Below are 13223 nucleotides of genomic sequence, written 5' to 3' on the forward strand. Positions count from 1 at the left end.
GTATAAACTATGTTTGTCCTCATATATTGTATTTTCATTGATGTTTGCATGCTTTTTTTAACTACAGCACCTATTTTCCTAGAAATATATAATGAAATAAGAAGGGCTCCAGACTTTTGCACAGTACTGTAAATCTACAATAAGAACCAGTTATTAACAGATTTCTTTACATTAGGATAATACCAGATTTAGTCGGGTTTTTTCTTTTCTTTTACTCCCAATGAGTTAATTTCATCTGCTGATTAGACCACGTGAAAATCTATTGCTATTTATGATCTCTCCACCACATGCATCCATTTGGTTTTGCATGGATAACACTGGCATTCCTTATTTTACAGGCCATGTGCTGTCTTAAGTTCTGGAATTTAATGTTATTTTCATAGCTTTGCTTGGCAGTAGAACACATAATCCTCCAAAATCCACATGAGCACTTTTATCTATGCATACTTACCTGCTACAAGCATGTCATTATGAAATGAAGTCTTTACTGTTATTCAGGTTTAATTGGACATTAAAGATGCAGTTATACTGAGATTAAGACAATAATACTTGAGAGTCAGAGTTGGCACGAGGTGGATTAAGATCTGATTTTCACTAGTCAGCTTTGTTGAAGGATGTCAAGGGGGGCTGTTGATATGTCTACAGCTGTTTGACGTTTTCAGGACATGTAGTGTTATTGTTCCATCTGAAGTTCATCATTTGAGGAATGCAGCAACATTTTTAAAGGAGCATAGAAGTCCAGTGTTTCCCGGATTATATTTGGGACCACTACAGCACACACACTGCTCTTTACAAACAGCAGTGATTGTTCTGTTTGTAAAGAGTTTTGCAATTCTCACAGCAGGTGCAAAGGCATGACCAACTACTTTCAGCAGCTACATAGGTATTCAACAACAAAAGCATGTATGGAAATTAAATAGACAATTTGTCAAGAGTTGCTCTTAAAATATAATTTCAAAAACAACCAAAAAAAAGATCTGCAGGTAAGTAGTTTTGTGCATAAGGCAAGATTTCTCATAATATACAATACAATATTTCAGCCACAGGAAAAACAGTAATGTTGCAGTTTGAAACTGACATGAGTGGCAAGCATGAGCCTGGCTCCTGGATGAAAAATCTTTAAATAGATGCATCTAAAAAAAAAAAAAAAAAAAAGTTTTGACAGCAATAAATGCACTTCCACATACTGACATTTTGCTAGTGCCAGTGGTGTGAGGGATATAACCACTCTGTCAGCTTTACAGAAGATATTACCTCCAAAATAGCCCTGGATGATCTTACCCACCAGTTACAGTTAGTTGCACTTTTGAGTTTGATCTAAAATTAACATTACGGCTCTTATTACTTTAAGAGGTATAATAATATTATTTAATTTATGTATCTTATTAACCCAGTGAGAGGCCTACTTTAGAGATTATGACATAAAGCATTGCTGGGTCTAGAAACAATCAAAACATGGTGCAAGTCATTATTTTTCTAAACCCAGTCTAGACAACTATTTATGCTTATAATGCAGTGTTACTGGGAACAAGATTCACTGTTAAACTTTCTTTAATTATTTTTTAGTGTTTTATGTGGAATTATTTTATGCATTAACAATGAAAGGGGCTTTTTGAACAGTCTTCCTTGTATTATAGGAGATACCGGGAGGTTTCAACCTGCTTTTATTTTGAAAGTTACTCGTCCAAGCGGAAGCTTTTTATTTTAAGGACTTTAGTTTTCTTCAGCTTCCGTTCTGCACTCTGCTGGGACCGCACCATCCGAACCAGGAAACCAGGCGGCAGGTGAACTTACTTGCAATTGAAGCGCAACTGTCACGCAGGTTGTCGGGGTATGGAGGAGAGTAGTGCCGTAGGAGGACTTGGTGCAGATGCAGGAGTGAAACGGGGGTACTTTTATTGATCAACTACACGCCAAGAGCGGAAGTTGTTTGACCAAAACACCCGGAGCGGACCGGAGAGCGTTCATTTGTCGTGTGGCAACGTGGAGAGAGGGCTGTCTCGGAGTTTGCATCCGTAATTCAAAGGCACTTTGGCGGATAGGTAAGACGGAAAGTTAAGGAAGAGGCGAACTTGCTGAGAAATGGCAAGCTAAATAAGCTAGCTGGTAGAGACCTGCGTTTTCTGAATTTTGTTATGGTGCTCATATCAGGTGAAGATGGACTCAGGCTAAATTGCGCACCAGATTTTTTGCATAGGTATTAGCATTATGTCTTCCGGCTTTTGACTGTTTAACGCTGACTGAAATAACAGCGGTATTTTAGCTTTCTGTTAGCGAAGCTCTGTAAACGGATCCTGCCAACTTACCAGAGTTCTAAATATACATAGAGACGTAAAGGTGCACCCATCTAAGAAACGTGTTACCCCTGCAAAATCATGGGGCCAGCGTCTTGCACTTGTCTGTGTATATGTGTAGAAAGAGAGGGAGAGATAGTGCGCACCACTATCTATATATCTAACTATCACAAGTACTGGCGCATTAATGGTTAAAGTGCACACTGTAAAATTCAATGGTTTGTGTTTGCACAGCCTGTCCTTGCACATTGTGAAGGGACATAGACGTACTGCTGCTGTGCAGTTTGTTGAATATTGTTGTTGAGTGCATCACTTTAGAATATGCCAGTGGATATGTGCTTAAGTCTTTGCTTCTGTGTTTGTACTGATGGCATGGCTGTTTGTATTCATGCGTTAACTCTGTCTTTTTTTCCACAATAGTGATTTCCTGTTCCCTCCCTTTAACTCCCCTGGCTCTTTGCCAATAGGTTGTTGGTGCAAAACATTGTTGAGACAACCCCCCTCTCTCTCTCACACACACACACACACAGAGTTGTGGGAGTATTTGGATAGTGAGCTCCTGTGATTGATGGTCAGGAGAAAACACAGCAAAGATTACATTCTTATATAAACATTCACAACCAAGTATTTCTTTATATATAAACTTTATTGGGTTAGTATGATAACATCGCAGTTAATAAACTGAAGGACCCATGATGTACCTTTTTTTTTTTTTAAGTATGTAAACAGACCTAGATATGGGAAGGAGCTGGTAAACCATCTTGGCTATAAATGCTGCAGTATTGTATGGTATTGCTCTGTGGGTTAAAAATATGAATGGCACAGATTGATGATTTATGAGCTACAATTGTCCACAGCATCACCAAATGTAAATTTTTGTATCTGATGCGTATCTCCTGTGACCACAAGGGAAGTTTTCTGTTTTCAAAATGAGTCACTTAAAAAAAATGTTGGTTTTGTTAAATGGCCCACAGTACGCTGTTCACAAGGTTAACACTGTCTCCTGCTTCTCAATCAATCATAATTTGGTGATTAATTTGAGGAAGTGGTTTCAAAATAAAGTTCATGGTAATGTGATAGAATAGCAGTTAAGAGCTGTGACTATATTTAGAGCTTAGAATCACGCTAAAGTGGCTTCATTTTTTGCATAAAAGTGGTACATGTTAAAGGGTTCTTGCAGGAGATTTAAAAAAAAAACCCTTTTATGTTATTATCGTTTAAACATGCCGCGTGTATTAATCGCATATCTCTAATCTTAATCTCTAATGGGATCTGAGACACCAGGTCATTGATGTGATGCTGTCTCTGCTTCATATCCACCAGGTGAAATGAGCAGTGAGCTGAATGTGCCTATGGGTTCTCCAGCCCCAGGGGTCGCAGAGCATGCCCCAGACAACAGCGGGATGGACTACAGGGACTGGGTGCGACGTAGTTACCTGGAGTTGGTCAGCTCCAACCACCACTCGGTGCAGGCACTGTCGTGGAGGAAACTCTATCTGAGCCGTGCCAAGCTGAAGGCCTCCAGCAGGACCTCTGCACTGTTGTCTGGCTTTGCAATGGTTAGTCAGTTTAGTCTAATCTGAAAAATCCCCACTAACCTGCAGGAAGGAAGTGGTTTTAAATGTCATGTTTGTGCTGTTAATTTGCATTCTTAATGGGATGAGTGGTTTTTGTGACAATATAAATATATCGTTAAAGTCGATGAATTAAGTTTTTAACAGAGAAGCACATCTTGTGTTCTGTTGTGATCAAATTTGGACAGCAATTTTCCCACAAAGTAACAGCTATATAGTTAACTTAGTTGCTGTTTTGTTATCTCCATAGTAAATTAATTCTTTTGCTCATCAGGAAGAAGCATTTGTAGCTGTTCTGGGATTGTTTGCTATTGTGGCTTCTCACAAGACAAGCCACAGCCTCTGTTGCTATGGAGAGTAAGGCAGTCAGAGAAAAACACATTGCCTTCGAAACAGAATCTGACACTGACCCAGAAACTGAAATTTCATAAACCGCATCATTTCCTGAGTGAGATAGGTAGATAGATCCAGTGCCACCGGGTCTTTGCTGGGCCGATTCTGGCCCTCTTGCCTTATGCTTGACACCCCTGATCATTGGAGTTGGAGATTTATTCATGCTGAAGCCAACTCAAGCCTCCATTTGAGGAACTGCAGTTTGTTGGCTTTATTTTTCAGCCCTGGAACCATGGTGGTTGTTATCTGACTTGAGAGTTAACATTCCAGAAAGTTTCTGAAGGCTTGGACTTGCCAAAAAACTGCTCTTTCTGAGTGGCTTAAATACTTCTGACTACAGTTAATGGGACCTCATACAGAAGGGTTAGAAAATGCCTGAAATTTTTTGCATAGTATAGTTTGCATTGTGTTGGTGTGCTTTGATGTACTCATGGATGTAGAGTAATTTGGATATGTCTCTGTTTAAATGTCTCAGGTGGCAATGGTTGAGGTGCAGCTGGAAGTTCAATACAGTTACCCTCGTCTGCTTCTCATCGCCTTCAGTGTGTGCACCACCATCCTGGTGGCAGTGCACCTCTTCGCTCTGCTGATCAGCACCTGCATTCTTCCTAATGTGGAAGCTGTCAGCAACATCCACAACCTCAACTCCGTCAGTGAGTCGCCTCACGAACGCATGCACTACTACATTGAGCTGGCCTGGGGCTTCTCCACGGCCTTGGGGATCCTGTTGTTTTTAGCAGAAGTGGTGCTCCTCTGCTGGATCAAGTTCTTGCCTGTAGAATCTGGCAAGATCAAAAAGACAACTACCACATCAGCCACCCCTCTGGAAACCACCACCCCCTCGCAGCAGAACCCCGGCTGGCAGGCTGCTCTGGCCTCCACCATCATCATGGTCCCGGTGGGGGTGATTTTTGTGGTGTTCACCATTCACTTCTATCGCTCTCTGGTTCGCCACAAGACGGAACGCCACCACCAGGAGATCGAAGAACTGCACAAGATTAAGGTGCAGCTGGATGGCCACGAGCGAGGACTCCAGAATGTCTGAAGACATGACGGCAGCTTTAATGACTTCACTTTGTCTCATATATTTATCAAACCCTCTCTCCCTTTTCTAAAATGTATTCTGGTCACTTTTAATACCTTGGACATGTCAGCAGTGAGCTTTAAAGTGTTGCAGTGCCGACAACCAATGTGTCCCAGACTGCTAATTTATTCTTATGGTGAACTTGTATTGTAGGATTTGTGCAGTGACTTTTTTCTGTGCTTTCAGTCTTTAATCTGTGCTGATGAAAGGTCAAGTTAAAAGGTTTACAGAAAAAAAAGGGCTATTAAGTTCTGTGTGCCATTCTTGCTATATCTCTGTTTTCTTGTTAGGGTTGGGAGCTGGTGATGATTCCATTGTTGCAATGTTTGTTCAGTCTGAGAATGACTCGTTTTTTTTGGAATCTCTTATGAGTCCTCACTTAATGGCATAAAAGTAACCAATAATTCTCAAAAAATTGTTTTGATTAAGCTTTGTTTATCATCTTGCCTTAAGTAATTTGCCATAATGTAATGTGGCTTTTGTTTGATTATTGTCTTCTCTGAAAACTGGTCTCTATGCTCAGCTTTATTTAGGCATAACTGTGACAGAGAGAGCCATAGCGTGCAGTATTTGTCATGCAAAGCGTAATGATACTTTTAAATGTTCAGCTTTTCCTACTGTTGTTACTGAAAACATGTTTCTTTATGCATCTGTACCATCCCTCCCACACAGATGCCATTTTCTGGGGGGGTCATTATATTAGTCGGCGTGTACGTGATATTACTCTGAGCCGAGCTAATCACAAAGATGCAAGAGATGCTCCCAATCCTGTGACGCAGTTATCAAATTGACCAAGGTTCTACTTCACTTGAAAATGACACATTTAGGTGCCATCAGATTCAAGCTAAAGAGTGTGTGTCTGAAAGGGGACTGAGTCACAGTCTAGAAAGAGATTTCTAGAAGTTCTTTGATGTCAGTCATGGAATTGGTCAGTTTACCTTTTAATTAGTTGTACCAAGTTAAGGTTTAATATTTGTACAGCACTTATATCTGAACACTCATACAAGCCACATTCACCCTCAAAGCACTTTCTGAGTAACATGTATGCACTGGAAGCCATTTCTTACCCAGTGCTACTTAGACACAGTCTGGAGGAGCTGCGAATCAAACCACCAACTTTCTATTCATTAGACAACCTGCTCTACCTTCTGAGCCACAGCAATCCTGATATAGAAAGATGCAGCTTTTTGCACCTACATGCTTAACTCTATAATGACAGGCAAAGTGTAACCGCCAACAAAAACGCGAGTTGTGTGTAATTGTCAGATGGATTCTGTGAGAGACTCAAAGATTTGGATTTGTATAGCAAAGTCAATACTTGATTTAGGTTTGATGAAATGCTACTGAACCCCAGACCTCATGCATTATGTGGTGGCCTTATTGCTCACCCTCAACCTGCCCCTCCAGTGGGCTATACAGCAAACTGCAAGCAGCTGTGCGGTGTCTCTGTTCTGACTGGAGGGGAATTGTTAAACTAAGTATCTATTGTTGGTATGTCTTAAAAAAGCTGCATTCTAGTGTTTTTACAGCCAAAATCTCACAAATGCCTCAAACCTTTTTTTTTTCCTTTTTACTCAAATAGCTTTTACTGTCTGTTAAGACCTTGGATCCTGTGTAAAAGATGTCAAACGTGTCTATTCTGTATATACTGATGATGCACAAATTGCTTAAATATGAATGTGTTACTGTCCAAATATAGTTCTGCCTTACAGAATTATTGCCTTTTATGAAACGCTGTTTTGCGAAAGGTCATAACACAAGCACATGTTTTGTTGGTAATGTAGTGATGCAAAAATGTGAGTTGGGTGTCATCCCAAACGTTTGGAGGAAGAGTCACGTATGAACTGTCACAAAGTGCATGTAACGAGCATGATATATGGTGTTTACAGTTTACAGTTTTTTAAAAGTTTTCAGTTAAGTGCGGGTTCCATGAGCGGAAATCTACACAGCGAATGACGGTGTTTGAAAAAGGAAAAATGTTCAAAACAACATTCCAAATATGATGACTGACCAAAGTGTTGCTCAGTTATGTGTCATTTCTTTTCAGAACAGAAAAAAGTGCACTTGTAGTTTATTTGTACAGTAAGTGTCGGTTTCTTATCAAAGAACGTCCTCCATTGTGTTGTGTTTGTTGCTTCTTAAATGGATACTGCAGAGGACATGGAGACCTGTGCTGTAAGATGTAATTAACACCCTGAAGGCTACCAAAAATAAAAATAAAAAGTTCTCTGTGTCTTTTATGTCCACGTCCATTTTTAGGCACTGAAAAATGATGATTTATCTTCACTCTGTCTAATGAAATGAACTGACCTCGTGTGCCACGGGAGGAAATGGTACTTGAGAAAAAGATAAATAAAATCAAACTTTTCCTGTCTTGTTGCTCCTGTCCCAACTTCTATTTAGAGTTACCAGTTTTTAGATTGTCATTTGTACTTTAAAATAAATTATCTTTGTATTGAAAGATATTTGCATTCTAGCCTTTAGTTGAACTTTACAAAGCAACTCAAATAAATATGATTGGATAATCATATTTCCAATAAATATGATTGGATAACATACACACATACTTCCCCCCCCTACCCTGTGGGCTACCCTGTAACAGGGTGATCATTCACACCTATTTAGAATCGCCAGTTAATTTAACATGCACGTCTTTGGACTGTAGAGGAAGCCTGGAGGTTCTACATTCTGGAGTTAGAATGTAGAACCTTCACACTGTGACCACTATGTGAAATTGGAAATATCAAACACGAATGAGAGCCGAGTGACACAGTGACACAGCTGCACTTGAAAAAGCATTCCATCAAAAAACATCCTGAAAACATTTTCACAAAGTTGCACTGAAAATGTTTTTCCAATATTATCTTGTATCTTGTAACAATGTTCCATAAAAGGCCATTCTATAATCTCTTTTAATCAAATAAGAGTGCTTATCTTTTCAAATAATGTCCTTGTGAACCTACAACTTTTAACTAGGACAAAAAGTTCCAACTGGAATATTTCAGAGAATGTATTTGAGCGGCAGGTCATAACATGTTCTCGTATAAAACATTGCCACAATGTGATATGAGAAGAGCGAAAACACATTCTTAATGTTGCTTTCTGGTAATATTCTCAGGATGAGAATGAGGCCTGAAATGTCTAAACGTTCTTCAAAAAAAAAACAGTCTTGTAATGTGAGGAGGTGTTATTGAGGTAACAGGTCACACTGTGTTGTTTTGTGAAGCATTCCTGCAGTGCTACATGCTAATAGTAAAAACATCTTCAGACTACTGCTGTCGAAAACATAATGTCTTAAAGTTCCTTATAAAGGTTTGTCTATTTTAGTGATAAACGTCCTTCAGATGTTCTTTGAACATTTCTTGAGAACGCCGTGAGAATGTCTTCAACGCTGTGGGAGGGTTTCCTGCTAGCTGGGAACTTGCAGCTGCCAGTATTACGAAATAACTGTGATTGACTGTGACTGATTAGCAAGCCAAAGAGACATCCTGAACAGCATGAGACAGCAAAAAGTAAAAGATCTCCAACATGCAATATCAATATAATAGTGCACTTTTTTAGCATTTTGCATGGCTTGCATGGCTGGAACGATCCACGGTATTTAAGGCCAGAGAGGTTTCTGTGTGTGGCACTGAGATAAATCATCACTCTTAACTGTTTGCTAAAAATGCTAAACAGTGATGATGAATATGGTGAGCAAACAGGAATTCTTGTACTCCTGAAATGTAAATTCTGCTTGAAATCATTTGTTTAGATGAGCGTCACCAAGTGAAGTTTGGGCCATATCTAAGGTGCAAGGCTAGTGCAACGCTCTCTATGAAGCAGCGAGCATCCCTCTGCTCAGCAGTGGAGGACATCGTGCATATTTTGAAGCACTTAGCCTTTGACAGACTCAAGTCTTTTAAGAGAAACAGAACTCTGTCCAGGATTCAGAGAACCATTAAGCCGACTGCGCAAAGACTACTGAAGGACGCTGGCTTTCATTTAAAAACAGACATCAAAAAGAGAAACTTGAAACATTTTTGTATCATTTTAAAATTCGGTCCAACATTTAGAGCAAAGAGAGAAATTGAGATTCAGTAAAAAGAGATCCATGCTCATACAAAGAGCTTGAAACATGGGTTGTCATCAAGGACTCTATATTTGCTTAGTTTTAGAACATCCTTTCAGAAAGGACCTTCAGGTAAGGCAATCATTTAAATTTTGCAGTACATATTACCTGTGGTGCAGCACAGAGTTCAATTTTTAGGTCATTTTTTCTTTTCTGTTTACATCTCTTTTTCCACTAGGAAAAATCACAGAGTGTCATCAGGTGTTTTGTTTTACTGCTCCACAGACAACATATAAATATACACTCACTATGCTGCTTCAAGCACCTTGACGAAATTTTTGCCAATCTTCTGTTGCCAAGTTTTGCGAGCCTGTGTGAACAGTAGCTTCAGGTTTCCATCATCACCTGACAGACGTGGCACACAGACAACGCCATCACCACCACCCTACATCTCGCCCTCACCCATCTGGACGATAAGGACACATATGTACGAATGCTGTTCAAAGACTTCAGTTCAGTAATCAACACAATCATTCCTCAGCACTTGATTGGAAAACTGAGCCTGCTGGGCCTGAACACCTCCCTTTGCAACTGGATCCTGGACTTTCTGACGGAGAGGCCTCAGACAGTCTGGATCAGCAACAGCATCTCCAACATCACCACACTGAGCACTGGAGCCCCTCACGCCCACTGCTGTTCACGACTGTGCAGCAATGCACAGTTCAAACCCCATCAAGTTCGCCGATGACACGACTGTGGTGGGTCTCAGCAAGAACGACAAGTCAGCATACAGAGGTGGTGCAACAGCTAACAGACTGGTGAAGAGTCAACGACCTGTCTCTGAATGTTGACAAAACAAAGGAGATGATTGAGAGCGCGGAGAGATCACTGTCCACTTAACATCGGTGGATCCTCTGTGGACGTGGTCAAGAGCACCAAATTCCTTGGTGTCCACCTGGCGGAGAACCACTCCTGGTCCCTCAACACCAGCTCCATAACTAAGAAGACCCAACAACGTCTCTACTTCCTGCGGAAGCTGAGAAAAGCCCATCTCCCTCCATCCATGCTCACCACGTTCTACAGAGGGACTATTGAGAGCGTCCTAAGCAGCTGCATCACTGTCTGGTATGGTAACTGCACCATATCCGATTGCAATACCCTACAACGGATAGTGAGAGCATTTGAGAAGATCATTGGAGCCTCTCTTCCCTCCATCACGGACACTTATAGCACCCGCTCCATCTGCAAAGCCACCAGCATTGTGGAGGACCCCACACACCCCTCAAACACACTCTTCACCCCGCTGCCTTCTGGAAAGAGGTACCGGAGCATCCGGGCCGTCACTGCCAGACTGCGGAACAGCTTCTTCCCCCAAGACGTCAGACTCCTGAACACACAGTGACTGGAATGACACCACACACTTCATACACGCCACTACCAAGCACTTATCTGCAGAATCTCTCTCTCTCTCTCTCTCACACACACACACACACACACCTTCAGACACCAAGTTCTTTTTTGCACATTTCCATTGCTCTTCCGTATACCTGGGTTGCAGTGATTGGTTTGACTAAGGTATACTGAAGAGCATCTCAAATAACCATTTTGAGTTTGCAGTTTAGACTTGATTTTAAGATTTTACTTACCACGTTTATACATAACCTGTTTATAGCACGTTTATAACCTGTTTATAGTTAAACCCATGTGCCAGTTCACAGTTTTGTCAGGTTGGGGTCATTTTAGCTCCTATGAGGTCAATACTTAGCTATAAAAAAAAAAAAAAAAAATCCCCATGTCTAATTTGCACCCTTATTATTGAATTTTTAAATTCTTTACTATTCTTTTCACTCTTGGAGTTTGAATTCCTCTGGCATTAACCATCTGAACATCTTTCCTTCTCTGGTCTTTGTACTGTACTCTGTACTCCAATGCGGTACCAGTAATGTGGCAAAAAGAAACCAAAACCCAAAGTGACACAGAGGTATGTTAACAATCCACATATTCGGCTAGTAAACAAGAATGTTGTGTGACATGCTTTACTTGGTTGTCAATCTAGGGCTAAATACAGGCCTATAAACCCTATGCATGTATACATAATTTTGTGCATGTAAATATGTTACCTTTGAGACTTTGTGTATTCTGCCTTGACTTACAGTGGGGCAAAAAAGTATTTAGTCAGCCACCGATTGTGCAAGTGCCCCCACCTAAAATGATGACAGAGGCCAGTAATTTGCACCAGAGGTACAGGTCAACTGTGAGAGACAGAATGTGAAAAAAAAAATCCATGAATACACATGGTAGGATTTGTAAAGAATTTATTCGTAAATCAGGGTGGCAAATAACTATTTGGTCAATAACAAAAATACAACTCAATACTTTGTAACATAACCTTTGTTGGCAATAACAGAGGTCAAACGTTTACTATAGGTCTTTACCAGGTTTGCACACACAGTAGCTGGTATTTTGGCCCATTCCTCCATGCAGATCTTCTCCAGAGCAGTGATGTTTTGGGGCTGTCGCCGAGCAACACGGACTTTCAACTCCCGCCACAGATTTTCTATGGGGTTGAGGTCTGGAGACTGGCTAGGCCACTCCAGGACTTTCAAATGCTTCTTACGGAGCCACTCCTTTGTTGCCCAGGCAGTGTGTTTTGGATCATTGTCATGTTGGAAGACCCAGCCGCGTTTCATCTTCAAAGTTCTCACCGATGGAAGGAGGTTTTGGCTCAAAATCTCACGATACATGGCCCCATTCATTCTGTCCTTAACACGGATCAGTCGTCCTGTCCCCTTGGCAGAAAAACAGCCCCATAGCATGATGTTTCCACCCCCATGCTTCACAGTAGGTATGGTGTTCTTGGGATGCAACTCAGTATTCTTCGTCCTCCAAACACGACGAGTTGAGTTTATACCAAAAAGTTCTACTTTGGTTTCATCTGACCACATGACATTCTCCCAATCCTCTGCTGTATCATCCATGTGCTCTCTGGCAAACTTCAGACGGGCCTGGACATGCACTGGCTTCAGCAGCGGAACACGTCTGGCACTGCGGGATCTGATTCCCTGCTGTTTTAGTGTGTTACTGATGGTGACCTTTGTTACTTTGGTCCCAGCTCTGTGCAGGTCATTCACCAGGTCCCCCCGTGTGGTTCTGGGATCTTTGCTCACCATTCTCATGATCATTTTGACCCCACGTGATGAGATCTTGCGTGGAGCCCCAGATCGTGGGAGATTATCAGTGGTCTTGTATGTCTGCCATTTTCTGATGATTGCTCCCACAGTTGATTTTTTCACACCAAGCTGCTTGCCTATTGTAGATTCACTCTTCCCAGCCTGGTGCAGGTCTACAATACTTTTGTCCTTCGAGAGCTCTTTGGTCTTGGCCATGGCGGAGTTTGGAGTCTGACTGTTTGAGGCTGTGGACAGGTGTCTTTTATACAGATGATGAGTTCGAACAGGTGCCATTCATACAGGTAACGAGTGGGGGACAGAAAAGCGTCTTACAGAAGACGTTACAGGTCTGTGGGAGCCAGGGATTTTCCATGTTTGAGGTGACCAAATACTTATTTGCCACCCTGATTTACGGATAAATTCTTTACAAATCCTACCATGTGTATTCATGGATTTTTTTTTCACATTCTGTCTCTCACAGTTGACGTGTACCTCTGGTGCAAATTACTGGCCTCTGTCATCATTTTAGGTGGGGGCACTTGCACAATCGGTGGCTGACTAAATACTTTTTTGCCCCACTGTATATGTTGCAGAGGTCTAGCTAACAAAAAATAATAATAATAATGATAATATTTCTCTGTGACTCCACTCTTTAAC

The 13223-nt window shown here is 41.2% G+C and overlaps 1 protein-coding gene across 2 annotated transcripts; it reads left to right on the forward strand.

The window, feature by feature from the left end:
- The first annotated feature begins 1733 nt into the window (after positions 1 to 1733).
- Positions 1734 to 7578, forward strand: orai2 (ORAI calcium release-activated calcium modulator 2). Of its 2 annotated transcripts, none has more exons than XM_063485974.1 (3): positions 1734 to 1784; positions 3618 to 3853; positions 4737 to 7578. In XM_063485974.1, the coding sequence occupies exons 2-3, from the start codon at positions 3623 to 3625 to the stop codon at positions 5304 to 5306; spliced, it is 801 nt and encodes a 266-aa protein (XP_063342044.1). In that variant the 5' UTR covers positions 1734 to 1784; positions 3618 to 3622; the 3' UTR covers positions 5307 to 7578. The 2 variants fall into 2 exon arrangements, with proteins under 2 accessions (XP_063342044.1, XP_063342043.1); XM_063485973.1 differs by having other exon boundaries at positions 1756 to 2042.
- The last annotated feature ends 5645 nt before the right edge of the window (positions 7579 to 13223 follow it).

The sequence above is a fragment of the Pelmatolapia mariae genome, linkage group LG10_11, assembly GCF_036321145.2.
Source record: "Pelmatolapia mariae isolate MD_Pm_ZW linkage group LG10_11, Pm_UMD_F_2, whole genome shotgun sequence".
NCBI classification, from domain to species: Eukaryota; Metazoa; Chordata; class Actinopteri; order Cichliformes; family Cichlidae; genus Pelmatolapia; species Pelmatolapia mariae.

Coding starts and splice junctions, on each gene's coding strand:
- orai2 (XM_063485974.1), top strand. CDS start 3,623: ATGAGCAGTGAGCTGAATGTGCCTATGGGTTCTCCAGCCCCAGGGGTC. Junction 3,854..4,736: donor TGTTGTCTGGCTTTGCAATG/GTTAGTCAGTTT, acceptor TAAATGTCTCAG/GTGGCAATGGTTGAGGTGCA.